This window comes from Antrostomus carolinensis, unplaced genomic scaffold (genome assembly GCF_000700745.2).
Source record: "Antrostomus carolinensis isolate BGI_N321 unplaced genomic scaffold, ASM70074v2 scaffold4074, whole genome shotgun sequence".
Taxonomy (NCBI): Eukaryota; Metazoa; Chordata; class Aves; order Caprimulgiformes; family Caprimulgidae; genus Antrostomus; species Antrostomus carolinensis.
The window spans coordinates 2,386-28,627 of NW_010312667.1; the positions used below are offsets into that span (position 1 = coordinate 2,386).

The following is a 26,242-nucleotide window of genomic DNA, read 5'->3' on the forward strand; positions in this document are numbered from 1 at the left end:
TTAACTTGAATCACGTGTTCCATTTTGATAGCCTCCTTCATATAGAAAATATAGCATGAGATGTCAGTTCAAGTGCAAGCCTAACAATGCTCTATCTTCTATGTGAAAGGAAGTATTCTGTACATTTTTCCATGTTTGACATCATGGTGTTTTGAATAACCATGTTCCATATTCATATCAATTTTTTGTTTTTGTTTTCAATTTATGCACAGCACTTGCTCTGAAATTTGGGGACTGAGTACACCAAACACGATAGATCAGTGGGATACAACAGGCCTTTACAGCTTCTCTGAACAAACCAGGTGAATATTCTGCCCTCTCTCGCATCATAGAAATCTTGTGGGAGGGATTGGCTTTGGAGGGTCTGTAATGGGATGCTTTAGCTGTAAAATAGACTAAAATGCTTCGTAGGCCTCTCATGGTACAGCATATTAAAAATATTTGCTTGCCAGCATAGAAATCCAAGTGTTCTCAGCTGATGTTTTGACCAACGAAACTCTTAATTCTGGAATATTCCTTTTTCACGCCAGTGCTATTGAAAGAATGGGAAGACCTGTTAAATGCAAGCTCTAATGTGATTTGGTATTTATATTAACAAAGTTTTGAGAAACTTAATTCTTTAGCCTTAATCTTACAAAGTGTTTAAACTGCTTTGTATGCCACAAGCTTTCAGTTAAATCTTGCTAATTGGCTCAGATACGAGCTACTAAAGAATTGTTTGTAAATTCTTCAGTAGTTAACGGTGGGCAAACTCTTAAACAGGGTCTTTATTTTTTTCATGTCACATTACTTGATTTGTGTATTGAGGTTTGTCTCCCATCCCATAACAACCATAAACATCTGCATTTGTGTAAGCATATGCAGTCTGTCTTAAAACTAGCAAAACATTTTCAGCTGGTAGCAAGGCAGATGAAGTCAAGAAGATAAACTGTACAGCCCTTACAAGATGTGCATTCATGCTTTTTTCCATTACAGTTATACTGCCATGTGGATCACTTGGGCAGCTGACTGCTTAAAGGCTTATTTGCAGTCCTGTGGGAATTGTTATGCTTAAAGCCATAAAGCATCCATGCCACAGCAAAGCCTTGAGGTTTAGCAGCGGAAGGGACTATTAAGTGTGTGTTTTGGTTGGTGGTTTTTTTTTTTTAACAACTGTCTTCTGCATTTAAAAAAAAAAAAAAAGTATATGAAGCAATCATCCTAAATACTTGGTTGGAGGTAAAGTGGCTTTTAATGAACTCTAAATTCACTGGCAATAATTTGAGCAGCTCAAAAATAAGTTAAGACACTGCTTGATACCATGATTTTTATCACATTTTAAGCCTTCCAACAAGAGTATAAATGTCACTAGCAGTGTCAATCCCCTGAATTCTGAGAATACATAAACTACCCATCCCATGTGTGTACACTGTTGCTTGAGTGGTTCAGGGACAGCAATGCAGCCTCTAAATACTTCTCAACATCTTTCCCCTATAGATCTCTCGATGGCCGTCTACAGGTATCTCATCGTAAAGGATTACCACATGTTATTTACTGTCGTTTGTGGCGCTGGCCAGATCTTCACAGTCACCATGAACTTAAAGCAATTGAAAACTGTGAATATGCTTTTAATCTTAAAAAGGATGAAGTATGTGTAAACCCTTACCACTACCAGAGAGTGGAGACACCAGGTAGGAAGACTGCTTCTGGCTTTCTATAGCATCATCTTTATATCATATATCAGCACAATGTTTTAAATGTAAAATAGAGAAAGGTGATGCTTTCTCTTGCCAAAATTTCAAGATTCTTCAGAATACCATCCCCTGGAAGTTTTTAATAGTAAAGTTACTGAAAAATCTTTACAAATGTGTTGAATACTGATACACACTGCCAGTACTGCTAGCAGTTTCCAGCTGGCTAAGCACGATCCCAACTGAAAAGGAGAACAGAGATGACTTACCTTTGCTAACGTGGAAGAGTCTTACTCAACAGGCACCTCAGCAATCCGTTTCTTCTAGTAACTAGCAGTGCAGTTGCAGTATTAGCAGTACTGAGATTCAGAAAATTTCAAAACAGCTAACAAAATTGTTAGATGCTTTAGATATATATTTTTCCCCCTCCCCCCCAACATTGGACACTTTTAAGATTCAGCTGGACAGGATGCTGAGCCATCTTGTCTAGACCATGCTTTTGCCAAGAAAGGTTGGACCAAATGATTCTTGAGCTCCCTTCCAACCTGGTATTCTATGACTCTATGATTTATTTTTTTTTTTTCTTTCCTTTTAGCTCACAGAATGTTTATTTTGAGAGCATTACTAACGCTTTGAATTTTGCTTTTCCAGTTTTGCCTCCCGTACTAGTGCCACGGCACACTGAGATTCTAACGGAGCTTCCGCCTCTCGATGACTATACCCATTCCATTCCTGAAAACACTAACTTTCCAGCTGGAATTGAACCACAGAGCAACTACATACCAGGTATTTTCTTAACTCCCACCATAAACAGTACACTTAACATTGCGTCACTGGAAGCAAGATGGTAGTTTCATCCTCCTAAATGATCAAATTAATTGAAAGATGCACCGATAAATTAGATCTGGTTGATTTTGTGTATTAATTTCAGTGGAAATACCTGAACACTATTGTTTGCAGAACACAATCCTGTGTGAAACCACATTGCTGTGGTTTCTCAATAGCTTACTTGGTTTCAGTAGCTTATTTAAGATTCAAAATGCTAATTGAGTACAAGATAGACCTTCACCTCATGCTTTAAGCCTGTTTTACGAACATATAGGGGCTGACAAATGCTGCTTATTGGACATTGAATAGTAAACTTCTTCTCAGTCTCACAATGTGTAGTATGTGGAGAAAACCCTTAAGTTGCAAAACAGTGACTTAAAGGTGTTCCATTCTGTAGTTCCCAATCAATCAAGGTCTGCTTTGTGTGTTTGTTACTGTTGTGTGCACTGAGTTTTGTCTTTTTAGTATGAAAAAACAACCTAACATACTGAACTCTTTAAAAGAATTCTTCCTCCCCCTCTTTGCTTGTTTTCCACCCCAAAACAAATACCAAGACTAATCTGCTACAGCGTGCCCGAAAGTCTGCAGCCTTATTGAAACTTAAAATCAGTGACCTTTGTTTCCTGCCCCAACTTCCTGTTTCCTATCTCTTCAGGAAGTTGCCTGGAGTGTAAAACCAAGCAAAGCTGAAGTTTTTTCATAAATGTATAAAGCAGCTATGTTATAAACAAGCTGAAAATTCACATCTGGACTATGTCAAATAATAAAGTGGCTACCTGGAAGCTCAAACATGTGCAATGTACAAATTGTATCTACATGTTTTAAACACGATGGTGCTTGTATTTTCCTTAAAGATAGCCAAGAATTGAAATGGCATTAAAAAAAAAAATAAATTAATTTGATTTCTTCAGTTTAATTTGTTCCACATTTGTTGCCACTTAGGGACAGCAGATCTTTAAAGAGCGATTTAAGAAAGCAACACCAACTTTTGGAACTTGTGTATACTTTTTTAACTCAATATGAGGGCTTTTGATAGCATTGGCAGACAACTTACTAGAAAGCCACCATTTGAAAATCCAGTGCTATGGAAATGAGCTAAAGCAACTCTAGGTAGTTATGAGCAGGAAGTCTGTTTAGGGTGATAGTGGGTATTCACATGATACTCAAATCTTTATGCAGCTAACAACACCTTACGTCCTTCTCTTTGTCACTGACACCCTCCTGTTGTATTCAGATCATGGCATTTAACTTGATTTGACCTTGCTAACTTGATCTTGAATACTTAGCCAGGTTCTGATAAGTCTTGTGTGTCTTGACAGCCTGCTTCAGAGAATATTTTCTTTAGCAGTAGGCCAGTCTAACAGCCATGCTAGTTTTGCACCACGATACTGTCTCAGTACTTGGTCTACAGAGAGGTTGGTTTCTGCCTCCAGCTGGGGAGATGGTCATTGTGAAAATGCAGGATGGCCTTTGGGGAGCTCCTCTGTTCCCTTGCAGGTTGTGGACATGCTGAGCTGCGTTGTCCAAACGTCTGGCAGCATTCAAGCACTGCTAAGAATTTTTAATGTTGCACTTGGGCATTTATTTCCAGCTGTGGTGATGCTCAACCTCTGACCTTAAAACAGTATTAATAGTACTGGATGGAGGAAATCTTAGGCAGACTAGATCTGGAAAATGATCTGTGCCAAAGAGCCTAGATTAGTAACTGGAAACAGGAGGTGTGGGTTGGATTGGAAATGGTTATTGACCTTTTACCATGGCTGTGGGCTTAACTGTAATTAATGATTTGGAAATGGGTGGAGTCCACTTTATGACAATGGATTCTATAAAAGTGTTCAAAACAAGTTTGATTTTTGTCATCGTGCTAGTAAAGATTTCCCTTAATCTTCCTTTTAAATTCCCACTTGAGTTTTGTCACATCTGCGTTTTGCACAGTAGTTTTACCAGAGGAACCAAGGACATAATTCTTTCAGTTCATTTTTATTTAATCAACTGACTTAATTTAGTTTCCTCTTGCTGACTTCCTTCTGATCTTACTATATTGCTGTAAATCTCAGGCATGATATTTGATATAATTTGGTTTTTATTCTTAAGCAAAAGGCTTTATCTTTACATTTCTACTGTTTGGTAATAATGTAATTAAATGTCTTTAATCTCTCAGATGTCTCTGAGCCAACTCTAAAATGATTGTAGAGATAGCTTCAAACACTTTCACTGAAGAAATCCAGGTTTTGCCTTTATTATATAGGCAAAGACATTTGCCCAGTTCAAAGAAAATTATTTCCTGAAAGGCAGTTGGTTAACTCATTATCTGAATTACAAAAGACATTTTGAATGGAGAAAAGAAACAATCATACTCTCCTGGGTTTTGAAGACATTTCTGTGGAATTAGACATAGTTTCTAGTATCAGAATGCTTCAAATTTGTTACTGAGTTTACTGTGGTCTGTGAAACTCCCATCTTTAAAGAAAACTCTTTAAAAGAACAGATGAACATTCTTAGTAGACCTTGGAAATAATAATAGTAATGGTAATAGAGATTGTGCAGCATAACTAGTTAGATAATATAGTTATCATTTAATGAAATCAGCTGGTGGGTATTGAAGAAAAAGAGGTGTAGGGAGGGACTGAAGTGAAAAATAACCTTTAAATCCAGCAACTTCTATAAGGCGTGGGAGAGTATCTAATCTGATGGTTGTACTACATAAAGACAGCTCACTTTTTTTTGGGTAGAAGTCACCAGATGGTTTTTTCATTTGTAATTCTACTAAATGTGAAAGCTGTTGATCACAATTGCAAAACTGTTACTCATTGTAGTGAAGGTATCTTGTATTAAATGGAACAAACAAGGATTATCTGCTAATTATGTAACTTACTTGAGTAATTGGCTGGCATACGAGAGATATTTTACATAGACAATAAGACAGGTAATGGAAGGAAAAGAACAGCAAAATTGAATTCTAATTCAGGTATCATATGGAGTTGGTGAAGACCTGAGGACAAAAACGCCAAATGCTAATTCTTACAAATTTCCCCAGTCACTGAACCAACAGGTGGAATTTGGGTTTTTTTTGACAGAAACACCACCTCCGGGATATATCAGTGAAGATGGAGAAACGAGTGACCAGCAGTTGAACCAAAGCATGGATACAGGTAACGTTTATTTTTCACTACTTGGAAGACTTGGAATTAATAGTTTCAATCCCTCTGTTTATATTTATATTTTAAAATATTCTAGGAGAATATTTTTAAAATACTCTGTGCCATATTAAGTACGTTTCATTTGTTTCGTAACAAAAGCATGCAGGGCTAATTAAGTGTTCATCAGCCTTAAAATAGATGTTAATAGTTGACTGGTTTTGACTTATCCCTAACTTTACTTTTTGGAAACAGGTTCATTGAAGGAAAATGTCTCTTTGGCCTAAACAACTTACAGAAATGCTGCATTTTGAGAACCTGTCTATTAACTTGGACAACCTTATCACTTCTGCCATGCTTCAAATTAATTCTTGTGTAGAAGACTCTATTGAAAGAGTAGTAGAAACATTAAGGGTTTGTGTCCTTCAGTGAAAAGGTTGCTGGATAATCTGGTTGGCCTTAGACTTGGACAAAGCATAGTTAACATGCTGGTTAAGAACCTCCTGCTATGTGCTGGCAGACTTGAGTGTGTGTTTGGTTAGCTGATGTTAACAACCTTTTTCAGTTAATTGGAATCAACTGCACTAGTTTTTCTAAGAACTGCAATATTTTCCCCACTGTGTGACAGGAGGTACCTTAATTAAAAAAGCCTGACATCAGCAGTCATTGTAGGAATGTTTCTGTCAAAAAGCCTCTCTGTATTTTGCTTACCAGTGCACAAACTGTGTTGGAGAGTTCACATTTTTCTGAGTTTTTTCCCTTCCTCCTTCCAGGAAAGAATAATTTCCTCAAATGAGGAAATCCAGCTTGTTCTTTTCTAGAAATAAATCCTCTCCTTTGAGAACAGAGAGGTAATATCTTGATTATCTCATCCACTTTTTTCTTAGCTTTTTTTCACTGAATTTGGGAAGAAGTCACTACCTTCTCACTGGAGGATGCATAAATAAAGTTATGTTCACAGAGTGTGCATGGAGTGAGAGCTCTGCCAAATACAACACAAAGATGCTAATTGAGTCTTTACGAAGAGGGGTAGGTTCCCAGGAGTCTGGAAAATTAAATGTAATCTTAATTCAGGATACGCATGTGACATGCTGGAAAACTGGTTGTAGGATTTCTAAGGTTTCTTATTCCACACCATTTTAATGTAAAACTATATCTAGATAATGGTCATACATACCCATCTGAAATAATGAGAATCATTTGCTCTGAAACAATCTGTTATTGCTTCAACAGGATCTCCAGCAGAGCTGTCTCCTAGTACTCTCTCCCCAGTTAATCATAGCCTGGGTAAGATGGAAATACTTTTAATTGTTTCTGTGTGTGTGATGATTCTTCTTTATGCATATAATTACATTAAAAATGAAAATGTACTTTAAAAAAAGTAAGATCTGTATTAGGAGGAGACTATTGGCTTGGCTTCCTGATGATAAACGTAATAGGGCTGAGTTCATAACTAGTCCATGTCTTTAACTGAGCTTCTAGCTAAGAGAAAGAGTAATATGGTTGTGTGTGCAGGAATAGCATTTATAAAATAAATAGTGTAAAGGATGTTAGCCTATCCATAGTGCTGCCCAGACTTGCCATCTCCCTCGTATGTGTGTTTTGCTGCTCCTCTCATGTACGGTTTCACCTGTGACCACAACACAGTTACTGCTTCCACATTAGTTGCCCATCTGCTTTGATCAGATGCCACTGCTGTGTGTGTCTGTATAAAAGCCTCAGGAAGATCAGGTTCCCTTGGGTTTGTTTAAGGAATGGTGACAGGATGTGACAGGAAAATGCTGTTCAGAGCGCTGAGTAAGTAATTAGGGTAGGTGAAAAAGGGAGGCAGCGCAGGAAAAGCTGAAGATGCACGGGGAAGATACTGAGCTCTAGTAGGGGAGAGTAAGAGTTGCTTAGAGCTACCTTTAGATAAAGAGACAGTACAACCTACAGTGTAATAAAAGGGAACATCATTTTCATATTAGTATTTTTTACCTTTGTGTGCTTCAGTGTTTAACAGGTCAGTCTTTTCTTTAACGTTGCTGAAATGTTTGCAAGTTATAGAAAGGCAACGTAAATGTCTCAGCATCTGGCACTCACAGTAACAGTAGCTTAATCATTTTGCTCTGAACTACATGAGCTGTGGTCAGGTCAGATCACTCCTTCTTCCCCTCTTCCTTCCCTTGTGTGGAATATTGAATTCAGTTCTCTTTACTAGGGTGGTTAAAAATGACAGCAAGCAAAATATCATCTCTGTAGTTTGTGGAGACTACCACTTTTGCTGCTGGAAGAGACAAATAGCAGGACAGATAGATTTCTTTTTGGCCTCAAATTCTATGTTAACTTGTTTTTTAAAATTATTTTTTTTTTTAGACTTGCAACCTGTTACTTACTCAGAGCCTGCATTTTGGTGTTCAATAGCATATTATGAGTTGAATCAAAGAGTGGGAGAAACCTTCCATGCATCACAACCTTCCCTGACTGTAGATGGCTTTACAGATCCATCAAATTCAGAACGATTTTGTCTAGGTCTGCTTTCCAATGTAAACAGAAACGCTACAGTGGAAATGACAAGGCGACACATAGGTAAAAAATCTCTGATCTTTTAACTATTTAATTTCATTTTAGCCATTAAAGTACCTGGAATGATCCAGGTAAGATGGGCAGATCTGAGTGTTGGGATCCTTTCACCCTTGTGTAGCCAGCCATTGAACCTCTCTCTCAATGCTTACCAAGGAGAGCCTGGTCTCTTTTGCTAAGGGCAGAAGTGGAAAGACACAGAGGTCACCACTTGTGAAATCAGGGAGAAATGTAGCAGCTTTTGCTGCCACAGCCAGTTGTAATTGGGAGGAGATGTAGTGATGGCTGGAGCTGAAAGGAGCTGCTTTTCCTCAATCAATGGTCACTCAGTCGGTGGCGGCAGCAGTCACACAGCTGTCAGGCTGAGAGCAGCACGGGAGGAAGCCACTCAGCTGAATGGGATTTCTGTTGCTCACGTTGCTGTTCTCTGCCTTCTGGAAAAAGATGATGCACCAAAGCATCCCCAGGAGCAGGTTTTTGGCTTTCATGCTCTACATTGGACCACTCTGCTCTGGGTGGCACTTCTGTTCGGAGTTGCTGATAATTGAAATTTAAGCTTTAATTACAAAATATTAACATGTTGCTTAGTTTATTCTGATTTGTCAAATGCAGAATGGATGTTGGTAGTACTACTTGAATTCTTTTGTGAAATGGGAAGGGCTGACATTGACATAACATGACATGATCAAAATTTTCTTTGTAATGGTTATTAAAGAATATTTTTTTTTCCACAATGCAGCATCTTGGCTTTAAGTCCTTCATTAAACTACTTCTTTTTTTTTTTTTTCTGGATTCTTTTATTTAGCAACATTTACAAGATTTTTTGGGTTCTTTTAGTAAAAAAGTTCAGCCTCTTTAGTAGAACCCACTGACTGCCTCTTTGCCAAATCCAAATGCTTGCCTAATAAAATTTTAGACATGGAGAAACCCAGGCTTATGCCTGTGCTCACTGATCAAAATGGTCAATGATGAGAAAAAGCAAAAATGTAAGGAGCTCTCACTTTTTTTACAGAGCAGCTTCCATTTTGTTTGAAAAAATAGTTTTAAAGGCAAAGAAGAGAAACTATGGCCTTTAAAAAAGGACTAGTTACTTATAGTTTTCTTTCAAAGATTAATTGTACATTACTTCTCTTACTTGTGCTAGATATAAAACCCATACAGGTTTTTTTTTTTCCCCACTTACGCAGCGAGAGCAGGATGACAATTTAAAAGTGAACAGTAGGATTTCTTATGGGTGTGTGTTTTTGTGAAGTCCTGTTGATTTTTCAGTAGTACAGAGAAAGGAATACACAGCAGGTTGTGAAACAATGTGGGCACATGTAAGCAGAGAGCATTGTTGGAGTGATATACTCGTTGCCAGTGGCCTGTGTCCCTTTGGATACAACACTTAATTTTAGCACAAGTTTGAATTCTTGAATCTAATATTTTAACTTCAATTTCAGTACGTCTTTAAGTGGAAAAGTTATTTGGTAATGATCACAGCTTCCTAACTTGGATTTGGTTACAAGCCATTACGTGGTTAGAAAATTCTGTCTCACTCTTGACCAAAAATTATTCTGCTTCTCCTTCGAATATTGGGTGTTTGTGAGAGAAAAATGCAAGTTAATCCTGCTCTGCTCCTGCTAGAGCTGTCAGCCCAGCAGCATGGAGGCTTTGAGCAACCTGGTCTAGTGGAAGGTGTCCCTGCTGCTGGCAGGGGGGTTGGAACTGGATGAGCTTTAAGGTCCCTTCCAACCCAAACCATTCTATGATTCTGTTCTATAATTGATTTCTGTTTCTGTTCTAAAGGAAAACCTTAACCTTCTCTGAAACAAAATACTTGTTTGTTAATCTTCTTGGATAATATCATAACTAGAGTTCCTCTTTAATTTTGCTGCAGGAAGGGGAGTACGTCTCTATTACATTGGTGGAGAAGTTTTTGCCGAGTGCCTGAGTGATAGTGCGATTTTTGTTCAGAGCCCCAACTGTAATCAAAGATACGGCTGGCATCCTGCCACTGTGTGCAAAATTCCACCAGGTTAGTAGCCTACCAAAGGTCTTCTGCAAAAATATCCAACAAACATATTCACTGGATCATATTTTCTTTCCTTTTGATAGCTTCTTCATAGTTTCAGGCTTTTGTGTAGCCAACACAAGTATTCATTGATTGTACCCTTTTTGACTTGTTTTTTTTCTTTCTAGGATGCAATCTAAAAATCTTTAATAACCAAGAATTTGCTGCTCTTCTGGCTCAATCTGTGAATCAAGGTTTTGAAGCAGTTTATCAGCTTACTAGAATGTGTACCATAAGAATGAGTTTTGTTAAAGGATGGGGAGCTGAATACAGGTAACAAAAAACCGTTTGTTTTTAAATGTAGAGTTAATAATTTTGGTTTGTTTTTTTTTTCACTAATGCACTATTTCTGTCTGTCTTGAAGGCCACATTTACAAGCTTTTTATTGCTACTGTCAAAATGCTCTTTGCAAGTTGAACCCATGTCTTCTTTTTTCTCCTCCTCAGCAATGGAGCTTCTCTAAGTCATAAAGACCAGTAAACTGATTTTAGTATTGCGTTGAAGTCAGCTGTTGAGCAAGGAATGTCGTCGAAGTTCTGTTTCCTCGCTTGGCCCTGCTTGCTTGCTTATTGTGGTGAAATCACTGACAACATCTAGAAGTTTCACAGTTTGAGTTATGAGATTATTTGCTGTTTGTTTGGCTGTACAGTCATTTTCATCGCTGTCCTGTTTTATACGGAGTGAAATGAGTTCCATTAGGTTGTGGTAGGGGATGCAGTTGATAGTACCCGACAGAAAGAATTGGAGTAACTTGGAGTGCATTCTGCTGTATAAACCACCTGGAGAACACACATTTGAGAGATGGCAAATATTTTGGAACTTGTAGTGGAAAAAGCTTTGCAGGAGTGAGATGACTGTGTTTATGTAGTAAAACTGCTAAAAACAGTTTTTTGAGTGGAAAAAACAGTCTTTTATCTGCTTTTGGTTAGTTTCCAATTGTATTTTTTACTAGCACAAACTAAGATCTATAGTTGAGGACAGTGCCTGTTTTTAATGCAGTATGGGAATTTGGGAAGACAAGGAGTTGACTTCTAACTGAGCAATATTAAGGACTTCATTATATTGGAGAGCTAGAGATGTGCTTTTAAACAAATCCCTTAAACCTCTCTAGAAATTGTCCACTGAAAGAGTGAAGTCTGCCATACCAATACCCTATTGCAATATATAACGATTTTTAAAAATCCATCCAATTTCTCAAGTTGAACAATGACATGTAGGTTCTACTGTGAATCCTGGGGTTTTGATTCTTTTTTATCTGCTCTTGAAATATATAGATGTAAATAGCAGCGTCAGTATGTGGGGGAGGCTTCTCAGCTAAATGAAGCCAATTTTGTAGAAGCCTAATTAGGTTAAATGAGAAATTTGTGTAATGGAATAAATTGATACCTCTTTGTTAGCAAGAGATACACAAAAAAGTATCTGGCTCAAGTTTAAAGAACTGTTGGATTTGGCTCCAAAGGAGTATGTATACACTTAGGCATAATTAAATACAACATTCAAATCAGAACAGAAGAAAGGCTTAATCAGTCAGATTATATGGAGACAACTTGAAGTGATGGGATGTAAGTGCTGGGTTAAAACAGTAGGGAGGCTTTTGGTAAAGTCATCTCTAGGGAGAGAGAGTGTTAGTAGTCTTTAAACCCTTCAGAGATCGTGGAGTTGGAAAAAAAACTCCAGTAGAAACACTGCCAGAACAGCACAGAAACTGATTGCTGACATAATACTGAACTAGTTTCTTTGCATCTCTGTTTAAGATGACGCTAATAAATTATTGATGCATGAGACTTGCAAGTTTTGCTGCAGTTATGATTAAAGCAAAGAAGAGGTTACTCCTGCAAACACAACCTTGAATTTAAATTAGTCTGAATTGTCAAAACAGACTAGGAAGCACTGTAAAATCCATCATTCTTAACATTTCTATGCTTTGTTATTATGTTAAAAATGTTTCTTATAGAACAGGCCCTGGCAAAGCCAAAGCATTACTTAATTTTAGGCATCTGGCAGATGTGCATAAACGTGCAGATATGGCAAAGTGGGAGATTTTATAAGCTTGGTAGACAAAACAGCTTATAGCTTTTTGCTCAATACATGCTGGCTTGAATTGAGGATGGTGGTAGAAGTGCAGATCAGCAGTCAAGTGTTCACGTTAGCATAGGAAGTCTCCAGGTCTAGGATCATCTTCTGAAGAAAGTCAAGTAGAGGTAATTACAGCAAACAGAATTAGTGATAAGTGAACTGGAAATCCATGGGTAGGAGGATGAGTTTTAGTTTTGAGACAGCTACTAAGTGAACATCACTGTTTATCAGCTTTAGACAATGTAGTGCAAAGCCAGGGCTGTTGAACAGAACCAGTTGTAAAATTTTGAGGAAGTGTGTTGTGGAACACATTGTAGGGGAGTTGACAGCGGTGGAATAATGAATTTCCTTCTTTGGGAGAGGATTTGAGTCTAAATGGAATTATATTTCCTGTGGTTTAGATTGTTCTTTTATTGGATCACTTTGTTTTGGCATAGACATTCAGGGCTAAGATAACAATGGTTTTTAGAGCGATGAGAGAACACAGACCCCAGCCACTTTATTCTCCTAGAAAATATAAAACCACAGACAACTTTTGAAATCCATCCTCTCACTGGCTTAAACTGTCTGGCTTTTCAGTTCCTCTGTTTATATAAACAGATTTCCTTAAAGCAAAGGATTGCAGTGCCAAGAGTAAAAGTGAAAGGGCTGGGTTTGTGTACGGATAATCTGCTGCCTTTGAATCTTAATGCCTCCTCGCTTTGACTTTGGGGTAGCTGGAATTACTAGGAAGAACTGGCTTAGCAACAGTAGTCTTGCCAGTCTAGTTTAAGAAAACTCCCATGCCTGGAGTGGGTACAGTGAAATAACAGGATTTCTCAGGCAGAGCATGTCCAATACTGATTTCTTTACTTTGGAGAAGAGAGGGAAGGTTTTTGAATAACAGGTCTCTGAAACAAGGATATATGGGAGAGTGAATGAAGCCTTTATGGTTGTCAATCCTTTTGCTTTACTGAGGCTTTCTATGTGATGTTTAATTAAGGGCTTCTATTGTGAAAAATTACAGGCAAGCTTATAAAGAAGGCCAGGGAAACACAATTTTTACTTAAGTTGTCTGTGTGAGGATGTTACAGTACAAAACACATGTAGAAGTGTGAGATTACAGGAAATCAGATATGAAGTTTGGTATTCCTTTGAGATAGCATCAGTTAGCACAGTATAACCACACACTGTGTTTTGATGTAGTGTTTCTGAAAACATCTAGTAGTTCCCCTATATGTTTATCTTGTAAATTGCTCCAAAAGAGCCAGACTTTATGTTTGCAATAGTATTGTGCTCTTTGGCCATGCTGACATTGCAGAGACAAGTGTTTCTATTCCGTATTTCTGAGTAGTTGTCTGCATAATTCAAACCCAGTTATGCACGCAGACTCTTTGAAGGTTGAGATACAGCTGCACACAACTATCTGTGGTGTGAACACCACGTTGGTTGGACCATCTTCAGTTTTGAATTCTTTTTAGAAGTGAGGCTCTTGGTGTGGTGTTTGAAGCAAATACTGCAGTGCTTATTCTCCAGAGCAGAATATCCTCGATGTATCATGGACAAGCATGTAATTATTGATATGTCTTAGAGATGTTTTAGGGTTTTTGGTCTTTTTGTTTTGTGGTTTGTCCCCTCCTCCCCCCAAAGACTGTCTGAAAAAAGTTTAGTAACAGTTATGGTAACAATTGCAAATTTTTATCTTTCTGTGTAGTAGATACAGAGGGAAACCTACTTGATCATACGATGGAAAACTTGATAGCAGCCAAAGCTGCTTTCTGACTTCCTATTCTTGATTTTTCTAGGCGGCAAACAGTAACAAGCACTCCTTGCTGGATTGAACTTCATCTGAACGGACCTCTACAATGGTTGGACAAAGTATTGACTCAGATGGGCTCCCCTTCAGTACGCTGCTCCAGCATGTCCTAAAAACTTCTTCCTCCGTTAGCAGTGGGCTAAATATCGAGTCCAGTCAACAGACTTAATATAACAGCTCGTCTGTCGTAGTATTTGTGTGTGGTCCCCATGAACTGTTTACTATCCAAAAAGTTTGTTTTTTTTTTTAAAAAAAAGAAAAAAAAAAAGAAAGAAAGAAAAAGAAAAACAGCACTTGAGGTCTCATCAATTAAAGCACCTTGTGGATTCTGTTTCCTATACTCTGATACTAGATGAAAATTTAGTGTATAGAAATGCCTTCTTCAGAAAGAAGAAGAGACAGTTCTAAAGACTCTTAATGGTGTTTTTATTGGGTATATAATTGAGTGTCCTAATGGTTTATCAATAACATGAATAGCTAAGTATATGTACAGGTAATGTATCATGATCTCAAATATCACAATATTGTGCTGTTCTCCATTTTAGTTCCCATAAATAGTTGTTTGGTTTTTTGATTGGGGCAAATCTCTCATAAAATTCCAAGACTCTACTCCTTTATTCTTTTATATTTTTTTATATAAGCAGGTTTTCAAGTTGTCCTAAACATAAAAAGCAGACTTTCCTTGTAGAAAACTTAACTTTTTGCTGCCTTCTTAAAGAAAAAAAAAAAAAAATCCCTCCATTGGAAGGGAAAGAAATGTCTTGAGATTCATCTGTGAAATCTTAAGACACTTTATGTGCTTAATAGGGCCTAAAATGAATTCATGTTATAAATTCCAGGTATCCATCACACTAGGAGTCTACTTTTCCCTACCCATCTGAGTTGATGCCTCTGTTGCCAGCAGTATTGCTGGCACTGATGTAATTTGGGACTTTTTTGTACCTTGAATCATTGAAACGAGTGTTTTTTCTCATGGAATGAGAATTTACCATAACACTGGATACTGGATTGAGTATACAAGGTTATTGGCTTACCCCTTACATCTGTATTTTTTTTATTAAACAGATGTCACTAAAAATAATGGTTTTTAGTTTTTGGAGCCAAATACCTTGAAAAATCCTTTCCCAGGGTAAATTAGACTCTTTTCGTTTAGGTTTTAAATAGATGCAGCTTCTTTTAACATATTTCAGTAACAGGATTTAAATTTCTGATCTGAGTGGCTTTGTATAGCTTACTTACATACCAGATCATACGCATTCATTAAGTCATAATGGGCCTTGTTATTAAAAGTAGTTGCTTCTGCAAAACCTCTAGGATAGTGGTTGCTGAGGTATGACCAGCGAAGGAGGACTTCTAGGTTCTTCGTGACAGTGCATGTTATTGTGAACCCTTGGACACTACAGCTGCACCATATTAAAAATATTCTGAAATATATTCTACAAATAAGTCTGGGTTGGGGAAGGGTTGGGAAACTGTATAGAAGGGTTATTCTGACTTGAAAAAAAAAATATACATCTTACTAACAATCTTGTGATCTAGCTGTCTGTCATTCTTTTGTTATTGTGGCAGTAGCAGGATTGCCTTTGTCTGGGTTTTTTTTTTTCCCATTGTTTCATCCATTACACTAGTTCTGTACTTTGTAAGTACAGCTAGTGATAACTTAGCTTCGAGAACAAAAATGTGGCCAGTGTTACAGCTTTTAATCAGTTGACTGAATTGATGATAGTGTTGAATATTTTTATGCCATAATGACTAGGGCATAGAAGCAATACCAAAAATCAAGCCTGGAAAAAGTGGGCCAGACACCTTTAAACAAAAAAAAAAATTGGCAAAGCAGTTATCAGTTTGTGCTAGTTTTACCAGTAGACTAATGTATTGGTAGAACTTGTGAACCTAAGAAATAAGCTTCATGCGTGTTGCATTTGCCTAATATGTGAATACACTAATAAAAGTTTTAATTCTCATGATGGTTGGGGTTTTTTTTTATTATTAATTGCTGTGTAATTTTTCTGTTGAAGGTTAGGAGTTTTTCTAACCCACCCAAATAAATGGCAGGAGTGTCGTGCATGTTGTGGCTGGAAAGGTATAGTTTGGATGTTAAAATCTCTTCTTACCCAGCTGTCATGGAGGTTCAGGATCTGTGTGTGTTTAATGATTCTACTCCAGATCGAGTTTATGAAAGCAGTTGCTTTTTTCCTCTTGCAATCAAATTACATCCTGCTAGCTCAGATGTTTACTTTCAGCTGTGAAACAGTTAGATAAGAGCGACTTGTCTGAGTGAAAGACTCCATTGCATTTATGAGCAGGTTGCAACTTGAATCAGTTGGGTGACCTAATTCCGTATGCTCCTTGCCGTGGATTTCTGTATGTGTTCTTACACTACTTGCTTTGCCTTGAACATTGTCATAACCTTGACTTTTTTGGTGAGTACTTTTTTGGTGAGTACTTCTGAGTAGCGTACAAGGACACTGCAGACATTATCTGTGGACCTGTGGTGCTGCCTGTGTGCAAGGCTATCTCAGAGGTCACTTTTTTTTTAACTTCTGTTAGTACCACTAACATATGCCCTTCTGCCGTTGCCATTTCAAGCACAGCTTAGTGGAACAAGGAAACTTACCTGTGTTCAAAATGTTTGCTTGCTTGTATTTCATTTAAATGCCCTTGGCAGTTCTTGAGTAACTTTTAACCTGCTCCTGTTTCTTAATCCAGTGCCTTTCTGGTTTATCCCATTGCTGTTCTGCTCTTCCTAAAGAACTGAATAGTGCCTGCTCAAGCATCTTAATGCAGAATGCCTGTGGTACCTAAGGAATGTGACTTCATCTCTCTTCTCTTTTGCCAGTCAAAGTACTGATGCCCAAAGTACAAGTGAAAAGTGAATTATATTTTTTACAAGCCTATTTTGTGAAATAAAATACTTACCAAGCAGGGAGTACTCAACTGGAGATACTTTAAATATGGGTAGTCAACTGCTTATCTGTATCATGAAGCTGGAAAAACTGTGTGTAACTGCTCCCTTAAGTTTGGACTGGGATTCTGTGTGCCAGGGTTCTGATCTCTCTCTCTTGTCGCTAGCCCTGTCTGAGCTTGATTTTCATAGTACTGCCAAAGCCAAGTAATCAAAAATCAGGTAGTTGATGTAAACATCTGAGCCTAAAAATTATTTTTGAGTTGCCATTTAGCAGCTTGGATGCACTGAGCTGATGTTTCAGAGCCTTTCCTGCTCCAAAGAAAAAACCCAATTTAATTTCAGAGTTGTTCCAGGGCTGAGGCTTCAAGAACCATGTCAAATGCCTGGACTCTTCCACCTTTAAACTGTGAGAACTGATGGTAGAACATCATCTCTGTGTATTTTCCTTCTTCCTTCTGTGCATGCTTACTGTCTAGGTGGCAAACTCTCTGCAACAGGAATTATCTGCTATTACTTGAGTGTCTTGCACAGAGTCCTTTTGCTTCCAGATGCTGTTCTACAAATCTAGAACATGGTGAGAGAGCTGTGGTGTTGCCTTGTTCTTATTTAGGACATTGTGCTTAATCAGAACTTAACCTCCTTGAGACTGATTGCAGGCAAGCAGCGTAAATAGTTTAACTTTAGACTCTTTCTATAATCAGCAGGGAGAGGTAAAGTCTGAATTTGGGTCTCTGAGTTGCTCTCTAGTAGAGAGCCTTGGCTGTTGGCTGAGGTGCCCGATTTAAATGCATAAAGTAAGTATGAATATCTGCCTTAAAAGGTTCTTGGATGATATAGACATGTAGGAATAATAGCTTTAAATAATTTACACAGTAAAAACTAGAAATCACAACTACCATACTTCACTAAGCTTTTTATTTTCGTGTGTCCAACTTGGCTTTTCATGTTGAAGTGGGAGGGTGTGAAGTTTGGGGGTTTGATAATCATCTGCAACTCTAAATTGTTGGCACAGCAAACTGTAAGTGTTTTGTTTTAACCTTCAAACTTGTCATACTTCATTGTGGTTACAGCTTTTTTTAGCATTGCAAACTGAAATTTTACTGCAGCTGGGTTTTGAGTTAAAATATTGTGAAATACAGGATTTCGCTATACTCCACCCACACAGTGTTTTACTTGAGGATGAAGCAGTGTTCCTGTTACCGAAACAAGTTTGACTATAACCTAATTCTGGGGACACTGAAGCTTCAATACTAGCTCTGAAGAGTCAGTGAGGTACTGCCTTCGTTAAAAAAAATTACACATAGAGCAAGTTAACATGCCAGCTGTGGTGGAAAGTGCTTCTAGGAGGACCTGCTCTGGGAATTAAATTGCAGCTGGTCTGAAAGTTTATTACTATTAAGAAAAAGTTCATGAAATGTCTGTTTTTCCTCACCAGTTAAGCTTGGCTAGTAAATAACCATCATAAAGTGTGTTAAAGGAGGCCATTTAAAAATAACCTTCAGTCATACTGGTCCCTGTTTCCATATCTCTCTTCTGTAAAATTTCCTCTAAATAAGGTTACTGTTTCCTCTCTTGGGAAAGAACATTTTGTGTGGTAAGTTTCTAGCACTAGATTGTCACAGCTGCGAAAACTGGAATCAAAGCTTCAAAGCTGAGAACGGTCTTTGATGTTACATTAGCTGTCGTTTCATTAACTGTAATCAGGATTAAATCTAGTTAGTTGGCAGGAGAAAAATGGATGACAAATAATGCATATGTAAAGGTGTCTTGATCCTTTTTCCTTCATGTAGCAGATCTAGTCAGAATGGATTCAGTAAACCCCAGTTGCTTGTCCTGTTCTCTTTGGAATTGGATGCAAAGTGGCAGTGGACATACATGCTCCAGTCCTAATTTTCTTTTCAATTTGCAACACTGAAAGTTGAAACAAAACTTCTGTAACTCTTGATTTATTTTTTTTTGTTTTCCTGGTAACAGCTTCTAGCTATTTGCTAGTCTAAAGCTGTAGTAAGGTATTGTAAAAAATTTATATATGCCTCATGAATTAATTGAGCTTATGAGCGATGTGTACCTCAGGCTGTGAATTCTGTTTGGTTTTAAAACTTACCTTTGCTTTCAAGTCTTACTTGACTTTTCATTTTGAAGTAAAATTCCAAGAAGTTGTGGCACCAAGCATAGAAAAATCATTAAACTTAGGTTGCCATCAATTGTGGTTTATCTTTTGGTGAAGGGATAGGTGCTGTCCATCAGTTCTTATTTAATTATTATTCTTATTTAATCTTTGAAAGGAGTTGTCTAGGCAGTTGGTTGCCTTTGATCAAGGAGTAAGAAGACAGGGAGGCTGGAGCCTCAAGCATGCAGCCAGTTTACGAGGAAGCTGGGGTACAGGCAGGTCAAGCTGTAGAGCAGTTCTCTGGACCAGGAAGTTGCAGGCTTCTCAGGGTTAGTTGTCATATGCTCCAAACTCTTCAAAGATACAAAACAGTTGGACAGGCAATAGAATACAGGTAAGCTTAAATTGTCTAGAATTACTTCAAAATAAAACTAATGCCTTACGAATTTAGAAACACTTCAGAAGTCCTGTCTCTTCTATTTGTGTTGCGTGTCCTTGAAGAGTTATCTGTAGGGCTCATGAAGTGAAGCTGAGAAAAAGAAGTGCTTAAACTGTTGAGATATGAGTGGGTAATTCAGCATGATCTCCTCGGGGCTTTCACAGCTGGGTGTTGGAGTGTTTTTGTTTTTTTCCTGTGGAATCACTGATGGAGCCTGTGGTTAAAAAAAAAAAAAGCCTCAGGCAGCAGCAACAACAGGCTTCTCAGGAGAGGAGCAAGATTTGATCCTACTGAAACTCTGAGAAGAGCAAAATTTATCTTGTCATGAAACAGTGGCAGGCAGCGCTGAGATTTGTGAGCTAGAGGAAATCTCGAGTACCACCACGTGGAGAAGGATTGTGTGTTATTGGAGATGTTGGTACAGGTACAGGTCCTAGTGAAATTTCTTACGGACCTGAGCCAAGTTGAATTGTACTTCCTCAGATACTTCTTACCAAAGCTAGAAAAGGCAGATGAAGCTTGGGCTTGTCTCTGCTGCCAGTGTAGATGAGTGAGAGCTCAACAGAGTCCACTTGAGTGTTCACTTCCCAGACTAAGAGTGAAGAAACTACTTCAGAATTAGTTGCTGTGTATTTTTCTAAGTAGTCGGCTGCATAGCAAAGAGCACTGACTTTGGAAGAGGAGGATCTTTAAATAAGTAGATTTGTAGTGGGGAACAAATGAAATTATCTGTTGGATGAGGACTGTCATGCGTCTGAGGAGCTAAGCAGACTTAGAAGTATGGGAGGACTGTTGAGCACTGAGGCAAGCTGTGGGCTGGGAAGGGCTGTGGTTGTTCTGGAGAAAATCTACCCTTCAGGCTGGACATAACCTCACAGGATCCTGGTTTGCAGCAGAGATGCATATACAGCACTGATGTGTACATTCATACACCGACAAAAACCTTCTGTCTTGGTAGTTAAGCCTTGTAGATGATAACATTAATTTAGGAACAATAATCCCTTTCTAGATGAGCACACTATCTTTTCTTTTACAGCTTCAGAAGTCTTGAGAGTCCAATGGGAAGAAAAGCCACATCTATTAGCAATGCTGATGTTAGTACTGATGTGAGGGGAAAATGTCTTCATGATGTAGTCAGACTTCAAGGTTTGTGCAGTGTATGAAATTAAAATGGGCAAAGAGCCAGGGGTGAGAAATACTGAGGTTTAGTAGAACAGGAAAAGTGGCAGAGCTGAGAAATAAAATGAGAGAGTGGCTGATGCTCAGCTTCAGTGGTGATATGTGATCACAAAAGCACCCTTATTTATCTGAACTCTCTTAATGTGTATCTGTTAGTTAAAGATCTTAAAATTAGTTTTCCTTTTGTTACAGCACTGAAAGAGTTGTTTGAGCACAGGAGCAGGCTTAATGGAAGTTGGGCTGAGGAGAGCACAGGTCTGTTTTTGCATCTCTGTTGTTGTCAAAGATAAGGCTAAAGTAGTCCCTTGAGGACCAACATGAGCTCAGGACTGAAGAACTGACACAACTTGTCCTGCAGCCTGGCCCTGGCTAGAACAGACTGTTTACCTGACCACAAGGAGGAGTAGTCTTACAAATAAATAAATAGTAATAAAAAGCCCACGGCCTCTGTGGGAAGAGGTTTACTGTGGTATCTAAATGAATTTGGATTCTGGAGAAGAACAGAATTCTGCTTTTTCTTGAATGGGGATGCTCAGACAATCCTTGGGAGTGTTCAGGTGCTCCTCAGCAAATAGTACATCTCATCCTGTGAAGTGTAGGTGTTTGTTGTGGGTTTTTGGGAGGGGGGATTGGTTTTTTTAGGGACTTGGCAGAGAGTCTGACTTACTGAAACTGCAAGACTTCTTTGTCTCCTGTTTTCATTCTAAAAACACTTAAATCCAAAGTTAGTGGATTTTCGCGTGATAAACAGCAGCCATGCCTGTTAAATGTAGAGAAAACATTGTTCTTCTGAAGCCCTGAAGAAGAATATTAAAGAGGATTTTTTTTCCCAAAATGCTTATTTGCCAATAGCAGGACATCATATTAGAAAGGGTGAGGGAAAAACAGCTTCAAAGTTACCTACTTAGAAAAGGCAGGTTGATAGGAAAGGAATTAGGGTGGAAAACAGTCTAAATATTTCAATTGTTTGGATTGAGAGTACTGGATTAAAACTTGCCTTGCTGATGGACCGAACTGTAGTTGGAATTAAGCTCAAAGAGGCTGAATTTCAAGTGTAGAACACTTGATCACAGATGTATATTACTTTTTTAGTTTACTGTGTCAACAGACACCATTGTTTTGCATAGTTTTGTTTGTCTGATGCCAGTATGGCAAAGATGTCCTTTCTCTAATGAAGACACTTGAAAACAGGTCAACCATCAGTTGAATTCTTTAATTTTGTTTGATGTAAGAATTAACTCGGAAGGCAGTTTTGATTTTGGCGTCAGGCCATGGGCTCAGTACTGAAGCTCCATAGTCCCATTTCTTGTACCTTTCATAAGGTACTTTCTCAGGACCTTATTCCTGGTCATCCAGTTGAAATCAAGGAGGACTAACAGGAGACTTTGCTGCTGCTGTAATAATAACATAATTAAGTGATAATGACCCAAATTTATGTGTTCTCTCTGAGCTCTACCTACTGTCAGTATACAGTTTGCGCTATTTGGACTCAAAACCCTTGAGCATCGTCTTTGTTAGGGAAGCAAAAGGCAACTGTAAAGTTGTGGAGATCTGTTTGTACCTAGTGCTTCCCCTGGACGTGGTCCGAGAGCTGAGACACTAAAATGAGCAGAAAGAACGATTTGTGATGCTGGGAGGATGAACAGGATTTTAGGATGACCTAGGGTGAGCAAAGATGATTCTCCCCCTGGCTTCCCCCAAGCACACCCATGTCTGGTGCTGTCAAAAGATCTAGATGTGTTTAGAAGAACTGATGTGCTGTTAATTAGCACTGCAGTAGGTAGAATGGGCCACACTAGTTGCTAATAGTAGGGCTGTTACATCCCATTGGGTGTCAAAAAAAAAAAAAGAGATGGCAATGGCTTAACTGACTTGACTGATTCAGATGCTGGTTTGAAGAGCTCCAGTCTGCTAAGGCTGCTGGTAGCCTAAATTGGCTAGGACCCTGTCAAAAGCCAGCTTGTGAGGCCCCATCAGGAGTATTGCATCCAGGCCTGGAGCTCCCAACACAAGAAAGATGTTGTGCTGTTGGAGCAGGTCCAGAGGAGAGCCAGGAAAATGATCAGAGGGCTGGAGCACCTCTCTTGTGAAGAAAGGTTGAGGGAGCTGGGCTTGTTCAGCTTGGAGAAGAGAAGGGTCCAGGGAGACCTTCCAGTACTTGAAGAGAGTTTCAAAACAGGAGGGAGAGCGACTTTTCACATGGGCAGATAGTGACAGGACAAGGGAAAATGGTTTTAAACTAAGAGAGGAGAGATTTAGGTGAGATACTAGGAGGAAATTTTTCTCCTGGAGAGTGGTGAGGCACTGGAACAGGTTGCCCAGAGGAGCTGTGGTTGCCCCATCCATGGAGACATTCAAGGCCAGGCTGGATGGGGCCCTGGGCAGCCTGATCTAGGGGTTGGCAGCCCTGTCCACAGCAGGGGGGTTGGAACTAGATGATCTTTAAGGTCCTTTCCAACCCAAGCCATTCTGTGATTCTATGTTTAATGAGTTGGCTAGATATTTAAATACATTTCTATTTCTTTCATATTAGGCCAAATCATTGAAAGGTGTTTAGCTAAGAGAACATGTAGCTGGATTAAAACAACTGGGGTGCAAGGAGGAATTGGCGGACTTCTTCCCATGGCATGGGATGTTTAAGTGGTGGTTCCAGTTCAAGCCAAAATTCATGTGTCGGATGCTGATGTGGAGCTCTGGCTATGAGACTTTTCCCCAGCTGTGATTGACCTAATTCCAAAATGGATTATTTCAAAGATGTTCCTTTTGAGGTGTTGCAGGAGTTATTCTTCCTCTTTTGATATCCTTAAATGTCCTGTGCGGTAGCTGGCGTTGATGAAACCTGGCCTTTCACTGAGCATTCTGGGATCTTTTTTCATATTTTGTGTTCTTGTTGTCCATGTGGTCAAGGCATTGTCAACTCTATCACAAGCCAAGTCCCTTAGAGCCTCTTTCCCATAGAAAAGAACTAATTAAGTGTGAAGATTAAGAAGGGATGAAATACTAATCCTGAATATGATAGGGGTAACATGATCATAATTTCAGAAGTTGAAAAAAAAAAAAAAATCTCTTTTCTTAGCCTCACTCCCTTAAAAGGTGTTTGCATGGGTTGTTTTATACAGCAGCAGCATCAGGTTGTCTCAACGCAGGCGTCAAACCTCCACAGATATGGAGGAGTGGAGGGAAAATGATCTGTTAAAATTTGTGTGGAGGAGTGCCAAGAGGGAGAGTTAGGGTATGGTGAACGGTGTCTGTGTACAGATGGAAAGCAGATAAGTACAGTCAGTGGGTAGTATTTTATGCCCTTGTTTTGCTGGAGTCCTCAGGTACTTCTTGTGTGTGTGTCAACCCTACGTACTTTCAAATAAGTTTAAACACTTGGGGACTTTCTCAGTTGCCGTTACCCAATGATGCAGCAGCAGAGCCAGCTTTAAAACCCACATCCTCCTGCCTTCCAGCCTCAGGCTGGTTGCACTAAGCCACAGTATTTTTTTTTGACAGGGTACTACTGTTGTCAGCCTGTAGCTCTGAGTCACAGAAACTTTGAAGTGACTTGTATATGACTGCTGATACATGTTTTGTTTTGTGTCCCTCTTCCTTTAGCTTGTGTAATTGGTCTGGTTTCAGCCCAGTGGGATTCATCAGGGTGGCTCTCTTGTCCTTTAGTTGATGAGGCATTGGTGGAGGTACTGTGACCAGACTGTAACTCAAGATGGAGTTGGCCTTCTGACCGGCTGAAATAGGAAAGTATCTTCTTCAAAGAGGCAAAATAATGAGAAACAGGTGTTGATATTTATGAAACTGGTTGTACATCAGTTGACCGACTATTTTTGTTCTTAGGAGTCTTGGAATTTGCAGATGTGACACTACTACAAGCTACTCTTGCCCATTGTAAGGGTAAAGCTACTTTGCACAAGGCCTGAGGACCCTCACTGACCTTGATTTCTTATGTAAGACAGGCTTCTTTGACCTTAGGCATCAACCCAATATGTGTTTCCAAAGCAATCTGATAAACAACCTGTGTACTTCTCACATCACAGAGAAGGTGGGTGAGAATGACCAGTGACACATGGTGGTGTCACTGGCTAGCAGGGTTTTAAATATGCTGCTTGTAAGAGTGAAAAAGTTTGAAGGAACAAAAGCAAATTAGCACCTTGGCTTTAGTGTTGCATTGAGAATAACTCAATCCTTTGAGAATTACTACTCTTTAAAAAAAAATAAAGTAACTTTGTTGATTACAATGCTTTAAGGAACTTAAAATATCAAGAAAACCTTTGTTGCACTCTGTTAGATGATCATTTTTGTCCCATATACATGAGAGGTCACCAAATTTTGCTAGCTTTGGGGTTTTTTGGTTTTTTTTTAAAAAAAGAGCAAGGCACTTCTGGCAAAGTTGAAATGTTACGTGGAAAAGTGTTCATTAGATGGGACTGTTGAATAAAAGCAGACAAGTTGATCCGTGGGTCGTCTTTCCAGCCAAGCAACTTCCCTGAGCTTATATCACCCCATGTGTCTCCAGCTATTTCAAAATTAAATTTTTCTGACAAGTCTTCTACTAAATATTTCTCTTTTTGAATTTTCCTTGCCCATCTAACATGAAAATTATCTGACTGTCTCGACATAGGGTGGGCATTCAGTTCTGAAGTTCCTCCTGCTGTTGTTCTATACGGCACAGTATCTTCTGCTGGGATGTGAACGTTTCTCTTCCTCAAAGCTGTTGTATGAATTCAGGCTGCTTCAAAACCCCTTTATGGTTTTCACTCCTCTCCCTTCCTTCTAACAACAGGACTGTCTTGTCTTCCAAAAACCGTCTGTGCTGTTATTTAACTCTCCAGCCCCATTACCTTTCAATTTGGGGAAGCAATATCTTGATCTGTGTTACTGAGAGGTGTCATTTCTCCTCTCAAGATGGTTTGTGCAACAAAACCCTCAATCTCACAAAGCCTAGGACAGCTAGAATCTGGAAAAAGGCCACAAAAACATGTTCTGATGCATCCTACAGTGGTTGCAGGTGAGACCTTGTGGTCTCAGGTAAGTGCCAAGCGTGATTTGAATCATATATTATTGTGAGCATGGAGTTTGTTATAACATCTTGTGATTCCCTAGCAAGACAACCTTAACTTCCTATGGGGAAGGTTTCCACTATGCTAAACTCACTTCTGCAGTTGGCATCCCAGCCAACCACCATGGTCTGATGGTGTCTGTCGCTCTTGGGCACATGGTCTTTGTTCTTCACATGAGGTTTCATATATAAGCTTTGCTTCAGGTGTTCCCAGATGGAGCTGTACTCTTTACTCTCCTGCCAGACTTTCCCACAACAACCCCGTCACCATTTGTGCTGTGGCAAGACTCGTTTGGTGGTTGGGAACAAAATCTTGTCTTTCCCCAGGTTAGTGTTAGCAAACACCATCTTTTCTGGTTGGTGTAGCTCATATAGGCAACTTCAGTAGCCTTGATATAGTCCTGGTAGACACAGGAATTTCACATT

At 38.9% G+C, this 26,242-nt stretch overlaps 1 protein-coding gene across 1 annotated transcript; it reads left to right on the plus strand.

Annotated features, from left to right (window-relative positions):
• The first annotated feature begins 209 nt into the window (after positions 1–209).
• Positions 210–16,085, plus strand: LOC104524247 (mothers against decapentaplegic homolog 2). Its single transcript, XM_010167058.2, has 9 exons — positions 210–302; positions 1,477–1,670; positions 2,322–2,456; positions 5,576–5,650; positions 6,869–6,922; positions 7,991–8,203; positions 10,077–10,214; positions 10,379–10,523; positions 14,111–16,085. Exons 4-9 carry the CDS (start codon positions 5,641–5,643, stop codon positions 14,232–14,234), a joined length of 684 nt encoding a protein of 227 aa, XP_010165360.2. The 5' UTR covers positions 210–302; positions 1,477–1,670; positions 2,322–2,456; positions 5,576–5,640; the 3' UTR covers positions 14,235–16,085.
• The last annotated feature ends 10,157 nt before the right edge of the window (positions 16,086–26,242 follow it).